The sequence below is a fragment of the Microtus oregoni genome, unplaced genomic scaffold (assembly GCF_018167655.1).
Source record: "Microtus oregoni isolate MIOR12 unplaced genomic scaffold, Mior012 000012F_ref0000307, whole genome shotgun sequence".
Classification (NCBI taxonomy): Eukaryota; Metazoa; Chordata; class Mammalia; order Rodentia; family Cricetidae; genus Microtus; species Microtus oregoni.
In genome coordinates, this window is record NW_024543071.1 from 297,121 (window position 1) to 316,929 (window position 19,809).

Consider the following 19,809-nt stretch of genomic DNA (forward strand, 5'->3'; position numbering starts at 1 on the left):
CTTGCATAAAGGGTAGAAACGTTTGCCACTCTTCTCCAGCTCAACAACTGGTCCCTCACCATCGTGGAATGATCTCAGTTAGGTATCACGTCTGTGTTAGTCACTGTCTTATGCTCAGCCGTGATTACGCTCCAGGGAGCAAGAATCTGTTTTGCATCCCTTGTGGGTGGCACATAGCAAATGCAAACATCACTGACTAAGTAGGTAAGTACGCAATGCACAATATACAAGGCACAATAAAGAAGAAAAAGACGAAACATCTGCTCCATGGAGGGCATAATGCGTCTCCATGATTAGGTACTGGCTGGAACATAGGGCCCAAATGTTTGCTGTTAGATGGTGCTAGGGAGTGGAAAGCTGTAGTTCAAAGCCAAAGAATTACACTCTTGGGAGGGTCATTTAGCTCTGAAAGCCTGCCCACTCACTTATAAACTGGAAAGGAGGTTTTAGACAGCATATTCCAAATTCCTTGAGTTAGGGATTCTCTATAAAACTAACATTACTGTACTAAGCACCCAAGTTGTAGCTTTACAAGGCCAAGAACTGAGACAGGAACCCAGGCTTACCATCCTAAACAGTGTTGTAGGAATTTGGTCCAATGGACAATTGTTTGGGATGACATAGCCCAACGGACATAGTCTTCTCCGGAGACGTGTGACCCAATAAAACCCAGGGGTGGGGGTAAAGATCACACACTCTCTTGGACTGTGGAGGGCTCACTGAAACCATGGCTTGGTGACCTTCTCCAGATCTTTCCCATCTCCCTTGGAAGCAAGAGGCGGAGGCAGCTGGACTAGCAGTGGTGTCACTGATTCGTTTCTGTATTGTGAGTGCACTGTATTAAATAAACCTGATTTTATCCCACACCTCCTTTCCAGCATTAAAACTGTGCGAAAAAGATCATGGCTTAGCTCTTATGACTATCCAGGTATTTCTTGTCTTTGAGGATAGTAGAGAAAAGAATTAAATTAGATACTTTCAAGTTTAAACCCCTAAGTCTAAAAACTTTCATTACTTTAAGTCAAAAACATTAGCTGAGGTTAAATTTAGTCATAGCAAATACATGTCATAAACTTTTTTTAAAAGAGCCCTAATTTAAATATTTTGTGTCATTCTTCATCCAGCCAATATTAATAAGCCCTAGTATGTGCCAGGCAGTACTTAGGGAGTGAACCAGGTAAAACACAGCCACTTCTAGCACAGAACAGTTGGTCCAGTGAAAAAGACAGAAAACATACAAATGAATGAATAAATGAAGATGACTTTAAATGGGTTTATGAGCACAGACCATTTAATAAATGGCTCTATGTGAAAAAATGCAAGTATAGCAGGCTCTTCTTTAGATGGCTTCTTTTTGGAAGTAACATTTCTTCTGGGACCTTAAAGTACTCTGGCAAAACAAAGTGTGGGAAATGACATTCTAGATAAAGGGGATAGCAAGGGCAAAGACCCCAGAGATAAAAACAAGCTTAAGGAATTCACAGGGCAACAGAGTGTCCAGAGCATCTGTGGATGAAGGAGACAACGACCCAAGGACACTGAGGTCTGACTGCAGAAGGCAAGATAGAGACAGTGCTGCCAAGGGTTTGTGGACTCCATGGAGGAATATATCACCCAGCCTTTCATCAAGGTCTGCCTAAAAATTCACACTTCCTTTGATTACAAAGGTATACAATGCCCATGGCGAGATTAGCAATACCTGGGAATTGATACCAACAGAAACTGCACAGTCATTCATATCTTAGTTGCTGCAGATATCCAAAAATACCATTTATACTCATCATAGATGTAAAATCACAATAGCTGCTAACCAGCTGTTAGACCTCGTTATTTCAAGTATTAACAAAAAGCACACACATTTCTATATTTTATATTTTAAAGGTATTTAATAACTGTAGTTGAAAGTAATTGATTTCCTTGGTAACTCTGTATATTCCATTTTGCACATGTAAAAAGTATTATTCTGGAAAGGGGTCCTTAGACTTCACCCCAGCCAAAGCTTTTTGTCACTTAGGACCTACGACCCACAGGTCAGAGTTAGAGGTTCATTCCGAGCAGGATAGAAAAGTGGATGTGGGTGTGGGTGCAACAGAGTAGTAGCTGTCATTTTCTTAAGTCATCTGGGGGTCTGGGTAGAAAGGATCTGTGGCTGCCCAAGGCAAGGCTGAAGGCAGGAGAGGCTGTGGCTTTCAGTGACCACTGTTCTAGATGATTCTAAGCAGAATCTCAGGGTCTTTGTGAACTTGGCTCCTCTCTCTGTTGCACAGCCTTTCTACTGCACCGCCCCACACTGCCTAGTGGGCCCTTTTCAGAGCCTGTCTTGGGACATCTTCCCAGGGAGCTTCAGAAAATGAGCTCATGTGTCCACAAGAAAAACAAACGGTGTTTGCCACTGTTTGGTTTGTATATTGGTCTAGAAAAGAAATGGGATTTTTTATGTAAGAAAAATCCTTCCAGTAGGACCCCAGCAGTGGCTGGGCAAACACCACGGCAACAGACTATAAACAGACAAGAAGGCCCAACCCCTGGCCCAGGCCCATGTGTGGCAGTCCCTCAGCTTACATCGGCCTTCCTGTTTTTTCCAGCCTCTTCCACACTGCATCAACACACAGAGGCTTTTCAACACCCTCTCAGAGAACTGAAACATCATTCTCACACAGCAGGCCTGGTTCTCATACCCATGGGTAGAGACTCCACCAAGAGACCTGAAGATGGACTTAAACAGGGTGGAGCTGTTGGGTAAGGGTCCATGGTCCAGGAAACTCTGACAGCATAATCTTGTGCTCCCAGACCTCAAACCCAGAAGTGAACAGAATAGGGAAGCCAGGAGTTGAAGGATAAGCAAGAAGCCCCCTAGGAGAGAAGGGTGCAATGAAGGCCCCTAAACTTCTATGAAATACCTGGATATAGCTGGAGTCTAGGTAGGGACAATTAGCTCCCCTTCAAAAGAGAAGCTATATGTCCCTCGGAGAACAGAAGAAGAAAGGAAGAGGATGCTGACTTGGGATCTAGGATCAGGTTACTAATGAACTGAATGTCTGCATCATTATCAAAATACACCTGATGAACTCTAATATTCAACACAATGGATTAAGAGAGGAGCCATATGAATGGGAACAGAGCCCTAACAGGGAAAGGAATGAGAAAGTGTGCTTCCTTCTATTGTGAAGGTCACAAGGAAACCATCTACAAAGCAGATATGGTCCTTCATCTTGGACATCTAGAATGAAACAAAAGTGAACATCTATTGTTCAATGCTGTGGGATAATGTGCTTGTACACTGTAAAGATTTGTCACTCGTATGAGTTTAATAAAACGCTGATTGGCCAGTAGCCAGGCAGGAAGTATAGGCAAGGTGACCAGACGAGGAGAATTCTGAGAAGAGGAAAGGCAGAGACACAGTCACCAGCCAGACACAGAGGAAGCAAGATGAAAAGGTCTTACTAAGAAAAGGTACCAAGTAACATGGCTAAACATAGATAAAAATTATCAGTTAATTTAAGTTGTAAGAGCTACTTAATAATGAGCCTCAGCTAATAGGCCAACTAGTTTATAATTAACATAAGCCTCTGTGTGTTTCTTAGGGACTGAAAGGCTGCGAGACCAGGCAGGACAGAAATTTCTGTCTATAGTTCAAGCCACTCAGTCCATGTTATCTGTAATAGTGATCTACACTGATTATAGACTATACATATATATAGCATACATATATATTGCATATATATAGTATACATATACATATATTGTATACAGAGGCTATACAAAACAAAGTCTAAGTGAGTTTGTCAATGCAGGTATAGCCAAAGAAGCAGATCTGCACTGTGTGCACAGTATACAAGTTACACTGTGTGTGCCTTTCTAAACATTTACTTTTTAAATACTTTATTTTAGGTGATGGATATTTTGTCTGCATATATGTATGTATACAATGTGCATGCCTGGTATTTAAGGCACCCAACAAAAGGCATTGGATTTTTTGGAACTAGAGTTACAGATGGTTGTGAGTTACCATATGGGTTCTGGGAATTAAACCTGGGTACTCTGGAAGAGTAGCCAGTGTTCTTAACCACTGAGCCAACTATCCAGCCCTATCTGCTCCTTTCAAAAAGGAACAGGTTAGCTCTTCTTTTTGTTTTCTGGTGAAGAAGGGCTTTTTTTGTCCATATGCACTAGCATATTAGGCTTTGCTTCCCACAAGACTTTGTCAGGAACAAAAAGAAAAACCTTTTATTCCTCACATCTCAATGTCCTCACCCATCTGCCTTCGCTCTACCTTCCAGAATCGTCTGTTTCCCGGAGTTTCCCTTGGTAGAAAGGGACAGAGAACACTGCATCTACTCCTTCCTGTTTGGAACCAGAAATCCCTGCAAATCATATTTGCATGTTTTTATACTCTTAAGAAGTACATGAACTCAGTAAAGAAAAATATGCAGACTTTTTTCATCTGGATGGCAGAGATATATTGAGTTCAGCAGACCCATTTAGTGTGTTTGCTAGTCCCTACAGGAGCTAAGCCCATGTTAGGACTAAAGACAACTAGGCTGAGTCAATAGGCTGCTGGTTCCATCATGAAGACCAGCCTCCCAAGGAAGAGGGATGGTAAGCCTAAAACAGAGTGGCCTCCCAAGAGCAGGATGCATGGGATCTAGGAAAATCAGGGCGTTCTGCCTGGGGACTCCAGCTAGCCATGGCCCATTTTCTTTGCTCTCCCTTGATCTGGAATACTGCAGGCCATTTAAACAGTCATTGTGCTTCAGTTTTCCCTTCTGGAATAAAATAACAACACCTGCCTCAAAGATACCAAGGAAGTAACAGTTCATCCTGGCACATACCAAATAGTGAACAAATACTGGTTGTATTTTTGGCCCATTAGCCAAAGATGGCAGGTGGAGCCAGAATTCCTGTATCTGCTTAGCTGAGTTGCACTGGCCTGGTTGTACAGAGACTTTGGCAGCTAAAGTGTTCCTTACCTATGGTTCTTCGGAGGTCGTCACACTGGCTGATGTGAGGAAACTTCAGGATTTCCTTCCACTTCTTGCTTTTCCCTTTGCGCTTTCCTCCACCCCCTGCAGAAATGGAAAGATGCCACTGATGTTGGTGCTGCCCAAAACTCCAGAGCCTGCATCCCACTCCCATGAGTCTCTCCACCAGCTTCTGGGCTTTAGATCAAGCCGGTGACATGCTCTGAGCCCAACATATTCATTCATTCATTCATTCATTCATTTTCTCTCTCTCTTTCCCCCCTCTCTCTTTTTCCTTCCTTCCTCTCTTCTTCCCTCCCTCCCTCTCTCTCTCCTTCTCCCTCTTTCTCTCTTTCTTTCTTCCTTTATACTACCAAGCCACATGGAAGAAAGAAGTTATTTAGGTCAACCCAGCTCACAGATGGCAGAGTTAAGACCCCAACTTGAAAATGCCAGTGCTCCTGCCCCTCACTGGCCTGTCTGTAACAAGTTTAATGCTCTTAAAGTTTCAGAAGATCAAAGGAAAACACTGGGGTCAGAGCATCCTGTAATAGATGGGAAGAGTGGAGGGCTCAAGTCTGTGAGCTCCCAGAAGCCAAAGACTAGACCAGACCCCTGCAGGGTTCGTTCAATTAGACACACATGTAGTTTGTTTGCCTGCTCTTTGGCAAATAAGTTGCTAATATTTAAACATAAGGACACTCTCCATTAAAACTCAGATTCTGAGCCGGGCGATGGTGGCGCATGCCTTTAATCCCAGCACTCGGGAGGCAAAGGCAAGCAGATCTCTGTGAGTTTGAGGCCAGCCTGGTCTACAAGAGCTAGTTCCAGGACAGGAACCAAAAGCTACGGAGAAACCCTGTCTCGAAATATATAAAAAAAAAAAAAAAAAAAAAAAACAACTCAGATTCTGGACTTCTTATCCATAGTCAGGCTTCCCACATGGCAAGAACCAGCTAGAACTGTGTAAGAGTTGCCCCATGAACAGGATATCAGACAACCAGATGAGTGTCCCCACCAGCTAGGCACCCTCTCAGAAGCCTGTCTACTCTCTATAAAATTGTATGTTTGCTTGCCTGGTTGCTACAGAGGGTGGTACACGCAACCTCATAGAAGGGTAAGCAGGTGAACTAGGGTAGGTATACCCATTCCAACTGCTAAGGACCTGAAAGTGCCATCAGAACTCATGTGGCCCATATGGTTTCCATTCCCATTCCTACACTACTGATTTCTGGAGCTTGCTGGGATGTAGAATCTCTTTTTGCATCATAAAATAGCATAAATTGGTGGTTTTAAGTGTAAAATTCAGTAGCATAAAGAGAGTTCATATTGCTGTATAAATGTCACCATTAGCCATCTCTAGAACATTTTTGTCATCCCAAAATGTAAACATGAATTGTTAAAAAAACAAAACAAAAAAAAACTTCCCCATTCATTCTCTTCAGTTTTCTGTCTCAAGTAGAATCTACTTGGTAAAGTCATTTCTCTTTGGTGTCTTACCTAGTTCATGTAGAACAATGCCTTTAAGGCCTAGCCATAACATAATACACGTCAGAAATTTATTCCTTTTTAGGGCTGAAGAACATTTGCTTATACAGACATAGTTCTGTTTTGTTTTGAAACCAGGTCTCATGTAGCCTACCTAGGCTGTTCTTGAATTCTCTGTGTATCCACACCTGACTCTGAACTTCTGACCCTAGTATCCCTACTATGCAAGTGCTGAAGTAATAGGTATGCAACACCACCCTCAGTTTATGTGGCACTTGGAAATAGAGCTCTGAGCTCTGCATTGCAGACAAGCACTCTACAAACTGAACTACATCCTACCCCCTGAATACAGGTTTCCCCGTCTGTCTACGGATGCTGAAGTGTCTCCTAATTTGAGGCAAATATATGTTCTATGGATATTTTTGTATTCAAGCATCTGTTTCAGGCTCTATTTTTAATCCCTCTGGGTATATTCCAGGGAGAGAAGCTGCTAGGTCACACAGCAAGCCAATTCTTTTTGAAAAATAGATGTTGCACCTTTAACAATGAAGATGCCCCCAGACTGTGATTTCACTCTCTGATTAGAACCTAAGAATGTGACTTCTCCAAGGCTCCCAGGTGTTTCTAGAATAACTGGGCTATGGAAAGCAGGTATCTGCTTCTCACAAGCAGCAACTTAGGGAAAATTAACACAGATTTACGATTTCATTCAGCCAGGATGTGTTGAGCATCTCCTAAGTAGTGATACCTCTGCAGGTTCTGAGACACAGTAGTCATGTCCACAGAATACAGAAGTCAAACTTCCCTCTGGTGATTTTCAACCCCCAAGACTACTTCCCAGGAAACATCTCGAAACATCTGGAGATACTTAATTGTCACAGACTACTATAGCAGTTGATGGGCACAGCACAAGGCTGTGAATGAACATCACACCATATGCTGGGCAGCGTCCCAAGACAAAGAATATTGGCTCTAAAATGTAGCAATGTGGAAAGAAACCTTATTTTATCTAATGGCAGCACTTAGGAAGGGACCAGTTTGGGGGAGGTTTGTTGATTATGAGAACAACTGTCTAGGACATTAAATGAGGTGGGGAAAATGAGCCACCTGGAGGAAGAAACACTGAAGCTGAGCCCAAAAACTTCAGTGGACTTTAGGAAGTAAAGAAGGCACATGCAGGAAGTGTTAGTGCACACTTTTAATCCCAGCAGTGGCAGGTGAATCTCTGAGTTTCGAAGCCAGCCTGGTCTACAGAGTGAGTACCAGGACAGTCAAGGCTACATAGAGAAACCCTGTCTTCAAAATCCAAAAAGAAAAAAGATGAAAGAAAAACAAAAAGAAGACACACTCTGCACCATGGAGGCTGCACAGGGACAGGGTACAGGCTCCTCCATGGTACCTGGGGTAGCTGGGTAGCTTTCCTCCTAATCCTTACATCTTCAGTTTCTAGAACAAGGCTAACAAATTGTGGAAGACAGAATAATGCTCCCCAAAGATGTCCTAATCCTGAGAATCTGTGAAAATGTTAAATTACATGGTGGGGGGAGTGGTAAGGTTAAAGAAAGAATTATAGGCAACAAGAGAGACATTTTCTTAAATTACCCAGACAGGCTAATCATTGTCAACTTCAAGACATTTTAAATCACCTACGGACTGAATCTTCAGAAATCTTGAACCAAAATAAATCTTTTCTTATGTTGTTTCTGGCAGGAATTTGGTCTCAACAACACAAAAACAACCAGTAATAGGTCCAATGGAACCAAGGAAGGGAGACGCATCAGATCTGATTAAGGAAACATGAGGGAAAAAAAACTAGCCTAGCCATTGTGAGCTGTGAAGATGGAACCTTAAGCCAAAGAATAGAGGAGACCTGCAGAAACTAGAAAAGATCAGAGATTCTTCACTGGAAACCCAGCGTGATTTTAATTCAGTGAGACATGGGCCAGACTCTCAGCCTACAGAACTATAAGATAATAATATGCATGGTTTTGATCCACTTAATTCTACAAAATAGTGTGTTGTTTCAATCTACTTAGTTTATGGCAGCTTTTATAGCCACCTGATGTGGGATTCCCCTCTGTATGCTGTGAATACCATTGGTTAATAAAGAAACTGCCTTGGCCTGTGATAGGGCAGAGTAAACCTAGGCAGGGAAAACTAAACTGAATGCTGGGAGAAAGAAGGGCGGAGTCAGGGAGAAGCCATGAAGGCACAGCCAGAGACAGACGCCTAATGTTGCCGGTAAGCCACAACCACGTGGCGATACACAGATTAATGGAGGTGGGTTAAATTAATATGTAAGAGTTAGCCAATAAGAAGCTAAAGCTAATGGCCAAGCAGTGATTTAATTAATACAGTTTCTATGTGGTTCTTTGGGGAGTTTGAGCAGCCAAGAAACAAACAAGTGGCCCCCTACAACAACAACCAGAGGCAAATGATACAGGATACTTTCGGCAGAGTACTTCTTCCCCCACAAAAATGACCTCCACACCTACATCTGGCCCTTTAGTTCTGCAAAAGGTCCCACAATAAACCCAACCTCCTATAACTCCTATAACACTGCAACAATGCCTAATGTCTTAACAAACAAACCTGCCTCAAAGAAGTCAGCACTTCCAGACAAATAGCACAAATAGGCTGCTGTTTCTAAATTACATATTTAATGACTGAAAATGTTTGTTATTTCAGTAGAACTTGATTATATCTCTGTCTCTTGAGATACAAAGCTAGGCCCAATCCCATTACTGTAGAAATTCCTCCATCATCCTGGCCACAGCTGTTCCCAGGCCCCCTGTACTACTTTAGTGGGACGTCAGGCCTACAAGGTGCCTAGGACCCTACACCCTACCTGCTTCCTGGGGCCCAGACAGGCCTCAGCAGGAACAGTTAGTATTTCTCAGATCTAACCACCTGGGAGCCCACAGACTCAGATCATTTCCTCGGCTACATTCAACCCTACGTTCATCTTCTACCTAGTCCACCAAACATGGGCTTCTGCACTGCTCTACAGGAACACCCCCTTCCTTCTTTTCTTAGTGTTTCTCACTCCTGCTTCCAGTATCCACTTGTACTGCCATCCTGGAGGCCTTCTCTGACCTGGTCAGCTGAAGGACATCTGTTTTCCACCTTATCCATATGGCTCAGCAGAGTTTGGGGAGCTTTGGTTGTTGGCTCACTCTATCTCCTAAACATACACATCAGCTTACAGATCACTCCTCCATTCTTTCAGCACATTTTCAATGTCCCATTTGAGCATCACATGTGAAGTGAGTACTAGTGACCATCCCTGAGCTCACAATGTCTAGATATCATCCTGTGCATTGGTGTGGTTGCCCACACTGACAGCAGGCATACAACAGAAAAGATCCAGTCTTGCATTTTCTACCATTCTCTCTCAGCCTGTGGTAAACACTCAGTGTCTGCTCATAAGATGGGAATGTGTGCTTTGTCTCAGGCACTTGCACACATTGTGTTTCTTGCAGACTTGAGTACCTACCAGCAACAGCCTTTCCTACCCCTCTATCTGCCAAAGCCCCACCTGGCCTCTCAGTATAGCTCCCCCTTTCCCATGGTGCCTTTAAAAAGGAAAACCCTGTCTGGCCCTCGGCATCCTGAAAAGGGTAAAGGAAGACAATGATTCAGTTAACACAATACCTGATAACTGCAAGCTTTCTTCATGTCAGCTGAGCAGGAAAATGAACAATTACTTGTAGGAACCTATGACAACCTTTCCTCTGATGCAGGCCTCTGTCCCACTCACAGATGAAAATTCTGTGCTCAGTGAGAGAAGCTCACCAAACTAACACCATAATAACTGCATGCACTAGCTCACGGCCATCTATGGATGCAAATAATCTTGAGCCCTCCGTCTTTACTGGCTGCTCCATTGTAGCTTTAAGAGCCTGTAATGAGCCAGGCAGGGGTGGTGCACACCTTTAATCACAGTACGTGGGAGGAAAATGCAGGTGGATCTCTGTGAGTTCAAGGTCTGCCTGGGCTACCAAATGAGTTCCAGTACAGCTAGGACTGTTACACAGAGAAACCCTGTCTCGAGAAAAGGAAAAAAAAAAAAAGAGCCTGTAAAGACAACCCAGTCTCTGTCAGTATGAAGGTAACAGCCCAGTCCAAACATTAAACCTCAAGGAACCCCAGAGAGTAGAGGTCAAAGCCAGAGAGGGAACATGAAAGAGGGTGGCTTCAGACAGGAGGATGGCCTAGAGCTAGGAGCATGGCTCCTGTCATTAAATAAGAAAGGGATAAGACATAGAACAGAGGTGCCAGCTGAGCTCTACTCATTCACTACTCAAGGGAAGTACCCAAAGGACCAAGGGATTAGACCTTAAGCTTGAAAAAGGAGGACATGGCAAAGCCTGGAAGGGGACACTAGGAAAGTATGTGTGTCCCTTGAGCAAGGAGTTTCAAGTTCCTGCCAGCTCCTTCACTGGTGCAGTTTCTAGAGACACTGCTACGTGTGCCCTCTGATTAGGAAACGGCAGGAAGAGGGATGGAGCCAACAAAAGGGTGACTTTTCAATGAGAGGGCATGCATCAGCATGAAAACAGTCGAGGGTTTACCAAGCAATAATAGTCACTCTTTCTGTCTCTTCCCTTTCTTTACTTGTTTTGCTTTATGGACAGTCTCATAATGTAGCCTTGTTTAGCCTTGAACTCTCTATGAGTTGGTCTTGAACTCAGAGATGGGCCTGCCTCTGTCTCCAAAATGCATGTGTTGCCACACCCACCTGTTTGATTTAGAAGTTAAATAACCGTGGTGTTTCTTACAAACTCAAGTCCAGGGAACTTGGTAAAGTGACCCCATTTTTTACTCATCATCTAACCCTAATGATAAATCCTACTCATTGAATCCATTTTGCAGATTAGAAATAGAGTCACAGAAAGGAAAGAGTTTCAAATCATTAGACAACTTGGCCTTTCACAACTCCAGCAAAGGCTCGGGTGATAGTCTCGGGATGATGTTCATTTTCTCTCTGGGGAAGCTGAGGAAAGTTTTATGGAAAGGAGCTTTCTTCTTGTTCTTCTATTGTTCTCACAACACTTGGAGCAGCAGCACAAGGCCTGACTAGAAACTGATGTTTCCAAGGCTGGGGAGATGGATCAGGGGTTAAGAGCACTGACTTCTCTCCAGAAAACCTGGGTTCAATTTCCAACACCCACACGGCAGCTCACAACTGTCTGTAACTCCAGATCCAGAGGATTCAACACATTCAGACATACGTGCAGGTCAAACACCAATGCATGTAAAATAAAAACATATAAATCATCTTTAAAAAAGAAAGGAAGAAACAAATTAATGTTTCCACTGGTGAAATCAGAGGGACCAGAAGCCTGTGAGTCTGATGCAAGTGCTTGAGCAATACCAGAGATAAGGAATAACCACTTGAACTTCCTGAAAACTTCTCGTTCTCTGATTTCTCATCACCCTGCCTACTTCTAAAGGGGATCTGTAGAAACACGAGAATTTGGACACGTCTCCTGAAAATATTCCTCCCAATTCCAAAATTTGATAATCAGGGCTCTGACTCATCGTGACAACAGTCCCATTTTTCTGGGTCTTGCTTGCCTTGTATCATACGATAGTTGGCTACTATCAAATCCAGAGTTCTCACGACCTTTCACCAGCTTGCTGTCTTCCTGCTTTCTGTCATTCCCTGGGGGAAATGTCCCTGAGGAACAAATCTGACCTGCAGGCTCATCTTCTCTCTCAAGGCTACACATCATGGTCTTTCCTGAAGTCTGTGACAGTCTGACAGGTTCCATTATGGTGGATGGAAAGGAGGCCATGCAAGCAAGCTTGAGCAAAGGTACCAGTGGTGGCAGGTGTGACTAGAGGTGACATGGGAGAGCCACAGAAGCTATCAGCTCGTCCTGCAAAATGGTTTGGAATATTGCTGATAGAAATTCAGGGTACACAGACTCAAAGATTTCTTACCAGGACCCCGTCCATGAATTAAAGGTCTATGGTTTGGTAAGGATTGTGCTATACCTATGCAAGGGACCAAGTTTGTTATAGATTCTCATCATGCTGAGCCGTTCTATTATAACAGATTATATATCAGAGAGGAAAGCTGTAGAGATCAGAGATGTCCTCAAAGACATTCAGAATATGGTCTGAGAGGTTCTTACACGTCCTAATGGCTATACCATAGGTCACTCCATTGTATTTCCAGACACAAAAGGCCAATGACCTACCTGCACTTGGCCAACATCTAGACAGCAATGCTACAATGCTGTCTAAGAAGTGTGTGTGACTAGACTCTGCTGAGTTCTTTCCACTCAGGTGAGTTCTCAGGACTCAGCTACCCATACACCATTACTACCCGTGATGAACCTATGTAGCGGAAAGCCTCACAAAGGGGCTGCCAAAGGCTTGTGTACCACAGTCTCCTAAGCAAGTATCAGCCAAGGACTCTGGGCAGCTAAAATCCATTCTCCTCTGGGCAAGGACTACCAGGAGCTTTTAGAAGTCATGGTCTTTGTCTTAGTTACTTTCCTATTGTTAAGATAAGAGCATATGATAATAGCATCATGACCAAGACAACCTAAAAAAGAAAACGTTTAATTGGGCTTAGTTTCAGTGGGTGAAAGTCCACAATGGCAGAGCAAAGGCATGGTAACAAGAACAGCTGTGAGCTCACATCTTGATCCACAAGCATGAGGCAGAAAAATCACACCGGGAATGTCACAAGTCTTTTGAACTATAAAAGCCCACAATCAGTGATACACCTGCAATAAGGCCACACCCCTAAATCTTTCCCAAAATTTCTACCAACTGGGGACCAAGTAGTCAAACCTATGAACCTGTGGGGACCATTCTTATCCAAACCATCACCATCTTGGTGTCTGAGTGTTTGGGGGCCTTCCCAGCTAGGCGTATGACTCCAAAGATGGGCAGGATACAGAAGTAGAAAGGTCTAGGGACACAAAGCAGCATCCTATCCAATTTCAAAGCCTGATCCCACCACCACCTGAATTACATGGCAGGGCCCATCCTAGGTATCCAGAAGAGCCAACTCAGAGACTCAGGAAGAGGCCCAAGTTGCATAAGATTAAGTCATTCACACTCTACTGATATTCTTGATACTCGGATATATTAAAAATCAGGCGAGGGAGAAGCCTGAAAAAACTCAGTAAGGCAGGGATGGGGCAGGTGGTGAAAGAAGTCAGAGGAGCAACAGGCAGGGGAGACTCTTTCTAGGTCGATTGGTCTGTCTACTAGCTGGCTCTTTTATTGCCACTTTTATCAGGGGTTCCTGATGTAGCAGACGATCTCACTTAATGAACAGACACAGCTGTGGTGGGGCCAGGAGCCTCAGTATAACCCAGGCCTCCGAGCAGTCCTTGCCTCTGCGGGACTGGATGTGGTGAGACAAAGACACACAGTTCTAACCCCAGAAAATTCCATGGTGCCGCAGTTTCCAGCTAGAATAACCCAAAGCTTCCTGAGTGGAGCATGGAGAAGCACGGTGTGCTGCCCAGGGCTTGTGGGGCCTGTGGTCTGTGGCAGGTCCCAACATCACATAAGCCCTACCTCATGATCACACCACAGCTGGGGTTTCCAGAGCATAAAAACCTCAGCCACACCAGGGGATCCCACAACCTCAAATTAGAAAAACCAAAACCAACACAAGGCCTGGATACTGGTCACCATGGGGACAAAAAGACAGGCCTCCTCAGCACTAGAACTGAGCCTGAGAGAAGAGTCTGGAAAAACTTGGAAGAGATACACAGCTGAGGACGACCTCTCAGGAAACCCTTACCCAAGGACAGTGCTGGTGATGAAGGCTGCATCCTTGGGCAACAGTCATGCTGTCATACATCAGCTGACCCACAGCTTCTTAACTGCAATATAAGTGGTGCTGCCCTGCTGAGCCTTGGTTCTGAAAGGGGTTTGCTACTCATGTAATAGTTTATCCTTCTTGGGTCTCTGGTAGGAGTTTGAGACTAGATAATTACAGTTTTCCTTGTTACCAAGTCAGAAAAGAAACTCACAAAAGAAATACAAAGTGTATAAGCTTGACAGACATAAAGCTTAAATTGTTTATCTAAGGAAATGTTTTGAGGTCTAAAAGGATAGTTTTAGGATGCAATACAAGTTATGAAAGAAAATGGCTTAGGTATAAAACTTTAAATTCATCAAGGTAAGATAAATAATAGAGTTATTTTCTGTTGCAGGGGACCGCTCATTTGTTTCTGGCTGCTTAGCCCCAAAATATCCACACAGAAACTATATTAATTAAATCACTGCTTGGCCCATTAGCACTAGCTTCTTATTGGCTAACTCAGATCTTAATTTAAGCCATCTCCATTAACCTCTGTATCACCACGAGGTTGTGGCTTACCAGCAAAGTTTCAGTACGTCTGTCTCCTGCAGCTCCATGGCATTATCTCCAACTCTGCCTTCTTCCTCCCAGCATTCCATTTAGCTTTCCCTGCCTACCTAAGATCTGCTCTATCAACAGGCCAAGGCAGTTTCTTTACTCATTAACCAATAAAAGTAACACATAAACAGAAGGACCTCCCATACCATTTCCCCTTTTCTGTTTAAAGAAAAATGAAGGCTTCAACTTTAACATAGTAAAATTACATATAACAAAACAGATATCAAGCAAGAATTATAGTTACAATATTTTTATTTACTTTATCTTTTATAATAACTAAGGAAAACTATTACTATAATTACAAATTCTTCAACTCCATCAAAGACTCCAGAAGGATATAATATTACCTATGTAAACAAAAAGGAAGCAACTTTAAAAACTCTAGAATTGACAGAGACATCTCACTACCTGGACAGTCACCCAAAGTTCTTCTGTACTGTTGGTGTATCCATATTTAGCCTACTGGCATATTTAACAAATGGTGTTGGCATAATTGGGTATCAACATGTAGAAGAATGAAAACAGAGCCATATCTATCACCATGCACAAAACTCAAGTCCAAATGGTTCAAAGATCTCAACATTAAGCCAGCCACACTGAACCTCATAGAAGAGAAAGTGGGAAGTACACTTGAACGTATTAGCACAGGAGACTGCTTCTTAAATATAACCCTAGTAGCACAGACACTAAGAGAAACAATGAATAAATGGGACCTCCTGAAACTGAAAAGTTTCTGTAAAGCAAAGGACACAGTCAACAAGATAAAACAACAGCTTAGAGAATGGGAAAAGACCTTCATTAACCCCACATTAGACAGAGCTCTGATCTCCAAAATATACAAAGAACTCAAAAAATTGATCATCAAAAGAACAAATAATCCAAATTTAAAAAAAAAAATGGAGTACAGACCTAAACAGAGAACTCTTCACAGAGGAATCGAAAATGGCTAAAAGATACTTAAGGAAATGCTCAACATCCTTATTCATCAGAGAAATGCAAATCAAAACAACTGTGAGCTTCCATTTTACACCTGAAAGAATGGCCAAGATTAAAAACACTGACGAAAACTTATGCTAGAGAGGTTGTGGGGTAAAAAGAACACTCCTGCATTGCTGGTGGGATGCAAGCTGGTACCGCCCCTTTGGATGTCAGTGGGGAGATTTCTCAGAAAATTAGGAAACAACCTTCCTCAAGACCCAGTAATACCACTTTTGGGTATATACCCAAAGGATGTTCAGCTGTATCACAAGGACATGTGCTCAACTATGTTAATAGCAGCATTGTTTGTCATAGCCAGAACCTGGAAGCAACCTAAATGCCCCTTGACCAAAGAATGGATAAGAAAAATGTGGTACATTTACACAATGGAGTACTACCCAACAGAAAAAAACAACGACATCTTAAAATTTGCAGGCAAATGGATGGAGCTAGAAAACATCATTTTGAGTGAGGTAACCCAGACCCAGAAAGACAATTATCACATGTACTCACTCATAAGTGGTTTTTAAACATAAAGCAAAGAAAACCAGCCTATAAATCATAATTCCAGAAAACCTAGACAACAATGAGGACCCTAAGAGAGACATACATAGATCTAATCTACATGGGAAGTAGAAAAAGACAAGATCTCCCAAGTAAATTGGGAGCATGGGGACCTTGGAAGAGGGTTGAAGTGGGGAGTGGAGAGGTAGGAAGCAGAGCAGAGAAAAATGTAGAGCTCAACAACAACAAAAAAAAAGATTTAAAAAAAGAGAAAGAGAGACTGTTCTATCTGCAAGTTTCCAGGGCCCTCAGAATGAGCACCTTAAGTGCACTGTGTGTCTGCAGCAGAACACCTGTACATCCCAGGTAAACAATAGGAGACTAGGCCCCATTGCAGCTGGGTAAGTGCCACACAGGTAAGCTCAGCTACTGACTAACTAGCTGGTGAACTTCGAGTAAACAACTCAAGTCTCAGTTTCTGCATCTACAAAATGGTAAGAAAACATCTACTTTGCAACCCACAATTGTAAAAATAGCAGAAAACATGGGGATGATTTAGTGCACATAGCATTCAGGAAAAAGTTTCATCACTGTTTGGAGGTTATTTGCTTACAGCAAAAACAAGCTGTAATCTCCTCATGTTCCCCCACCATAGCCTTACTTATCACCTCACCTATCAGCCTCCACTGCCCACCCAGTCACACCAAAATACAGAAAAGATAAAGTCCAAACTCATGAGTCTCCCAGTCTCCCAGAGTTCCGAGTACTCCACACTCTTCTGTCCTCTGGACCCAGGAAGGTTATGAATCAGTCATTCTGGGGTGGCACTGTGAGACAGGCATAACCCTAGGGCCATGCAGCAATGGAAGTATGGATCACTGGAGCCCTCTACAGGAGACACTCTGATTCCCCTCCCTCCTCCATCCATGCTACCACTACCTGACATCTGATGAAGAAACCAACCAACCAGCTCCTGCCAGCAGAGGTGTCCTCACAGCCACAGACCCCAGTCATGAAAGCAAACTTACACAGAATACCACATAAACTGTGACTGGGGGCACACACCTTTAACCCCAGCATGAGTATAAGAAGTTCAAGGTCATCCTCTACTACATAACAATTTCAAAGCCAAGCCTGGGCTAGAGACCCTGAGAACTGAACCCAGAGCTTTGTGCATACTGGGCACGCATTCTACCAACTGAGCTACATCCCCAGACACACCTCTCAGTTTAAAAATTAAGATGTTTTTATTTTTAAACATATATATGTGTGTATATATATATATAGATATATATAGGGGGTGTGTGTGCGTGCGTGAGTGTGTGTGTGTGTGTGTGTGTGCATGTGTGTGTGTGCAGGCACCTGCAAAGGCCAGAGGCATCTGGAACTGAAACTACAGCAGGTTATGAACAGCCTGACATCATGGGTGATAGGAAAAGAAGTAAGGTCCTTTGGAAAAGTATCAAGTGCTCTTAACTGCTGAGCCATCTGCTCAGCCCTGCCTCTCGATCTTAAAATGTACTCTCCAAGTCTCATGGAACTCTGATAGCCCTGGTCTCAAAGGCATACACATTTCCCCATTTACTGTCTCTTTGTAAGGAATGACACTTGAATTTTAAAGAAACAGCCTCTGTAGCAGGGTGCAGATGAAGAGGAGCTGAGTCCACCAAAGGGCTAAGACACTACACCCTGCGACCTGAGGTAAAGAGCACCTCATCCCTTTTCTTCTCCAGCTACAGTGTCCTCAGGGGCACATAAGGATTTAAACCAGGCCAATGTTAGACAAAACTTGCCCTTGGACCCTGCAGGGGTACCCAGAAACCACTTAGGACCCACTGAAGCAGGGCATTTCAAGTTTACAGGACATACAACTTTGTCAACACATAATTAGATAAATTTGAGGCTCTGCAAGAGAACCTTAGGATTCGTGTGTGTGTGTGTGTGTGTGTGTGTGTGTCTATGTGTGAATTATACTGAGGCTAATTGTACAGCATCTTGTACATGCTGTTCTACCACTGAGCTACATCCGAGGGATTCTTTTGGCAAACCCACAGGAAAGATAATCAGCATTCCTTTATCTATCAGATAAGTGCTCTGATCTTCATCCATTTGTTCCTCTGGTCAGTAAACACCTGCTATTCCAGGCACTGATAATGAACGAGAAAGGAGACACAGCCTTGTTCTTGTTCTCTGAGTTTGGGGTTGGGGGCAGTCATGCCAGCATCTAGGAGATCAGGTTCTAGGGGGAGTGTAGTATCCATGAGAGTCGGGGGGGGGGGGTGCCATGGCAAGGAGAATGGCTGGGGCAAAAGGATGTCCAGCAGAGGGAACAGTATGTACAAGGATTCCATAACCAAGAGTGAGGCTGAACACACTATAGCTCAAAAAAGTGGTAAGGAGTGTGGTGATATACATCTTTAATCACTGAACTTGGGGGAGAAAAAGGTAAATCTCTGCAAATTTGGCAAGCCTGGTCTAATAGTGAGTTCTAGGACAGAGAGGGCTACATAGAATTATCCTGTCTCAAGCACCCCTCCAAAAAAGAAATGGTTAGGAAGGGGGCCCAGAAAGCAAAGGTCTGGGACCATGGCAGGGTAGTAGATAAATTTTCAGAGGTGCCCTAAGGGAGCAGGACTAAGAGCTCGGGGTAACAGAGTTTAAAAACTAAAGGAGAAGGTGCCTGGATTACCCTCCAGGCCATCTGTGGTGAGCACCCTGGCCTAAACGGTTCCGTGTGTAAGAGCTTGCTATGCAAACATGAGGACCTGAGTTCAGATCCCAACACCTATATAAAGCCAAGCATGGCAGTGCACCCCTGCAATCCCAGCACAGGCAGGGCAAAGGCGGGTGAATCATGGAAGCTTGCTAACCAGTCAAAATGGAAAGCTTCACACTGAGTAAGAGACCCTATTTCAAAAATATACAGGGGTGTACAAAAAGAAGACACGATAATGTCCTCTGGCTTCCATATGTGCCACATGTGTGTATACTACATACACTCAGGGAGGGAGGGAGGGAGGGAAGGAGAGTTCATACAAAATTCAGGAAGCCTAAGACACAGATAAGCTAAGGATCTAAGGATGTTCCGACAGAGGTCTAGGTCTAGGCTGGAGGTAGAGTGCTGCATGATCACTGGTAGGGCAGGCCCTTCTCTCTGCTCTGAGGCTGGGTAGTTAAAAAAGCTCCAGTTCTCCCATGGTTTCCCTTTACATTGGTTAAGAGCCATTAGCTCTGGCTCCCAGAGGCAAGAACACCTTGCCTTATTCAGCCCTCTGGAATTATGCCTGGCATGTACTGAGTACCAGGAATTTGTGGAATGAAAGAATGAGGGGATGACTGAGCAAGTATTACTGCCGTTAGCTGCAACGGGAGGCTAAACAAGACAGATGCAGTACTCCCTGTAGCATGTGCAGAGTAAGTGTTCAATAAATGTAAGCTACAGGTATCTCCTGCAGCACTGCATGACAGAGGAGAAGCTAA

General features: G+C 43.6%; 1 protein-coding gene across 2 annotated transcripts in view; it reads right to left on the reverse strand.

Annotated features, from left to right (window-relative positions):
• The window catches only part of Grk5 (G protein-coupled receptor kinase 5), a 225,251-nt gene that overhangs the window by 135,028 nt on the left and 70,414 nt on the right, over positions 1–19,809 (reverse strand). The window contains exon 2 of one of the 2 annotated variants that reach the window (XM_041661151.1): positions 4,971–5,066. The exons of the other annotated variant lie outside the window; for it this stretch is intronic. Within the exon in view, the coding sequence (XP_041517085.1) occupies positions 4,971–5,066 (96 nt within the window). The remainder of the gene's footprint in view (positions 1–4,970; positions 5,067–19,809) is intronic. 2 annotated transcript variants of the gene reach the window in all.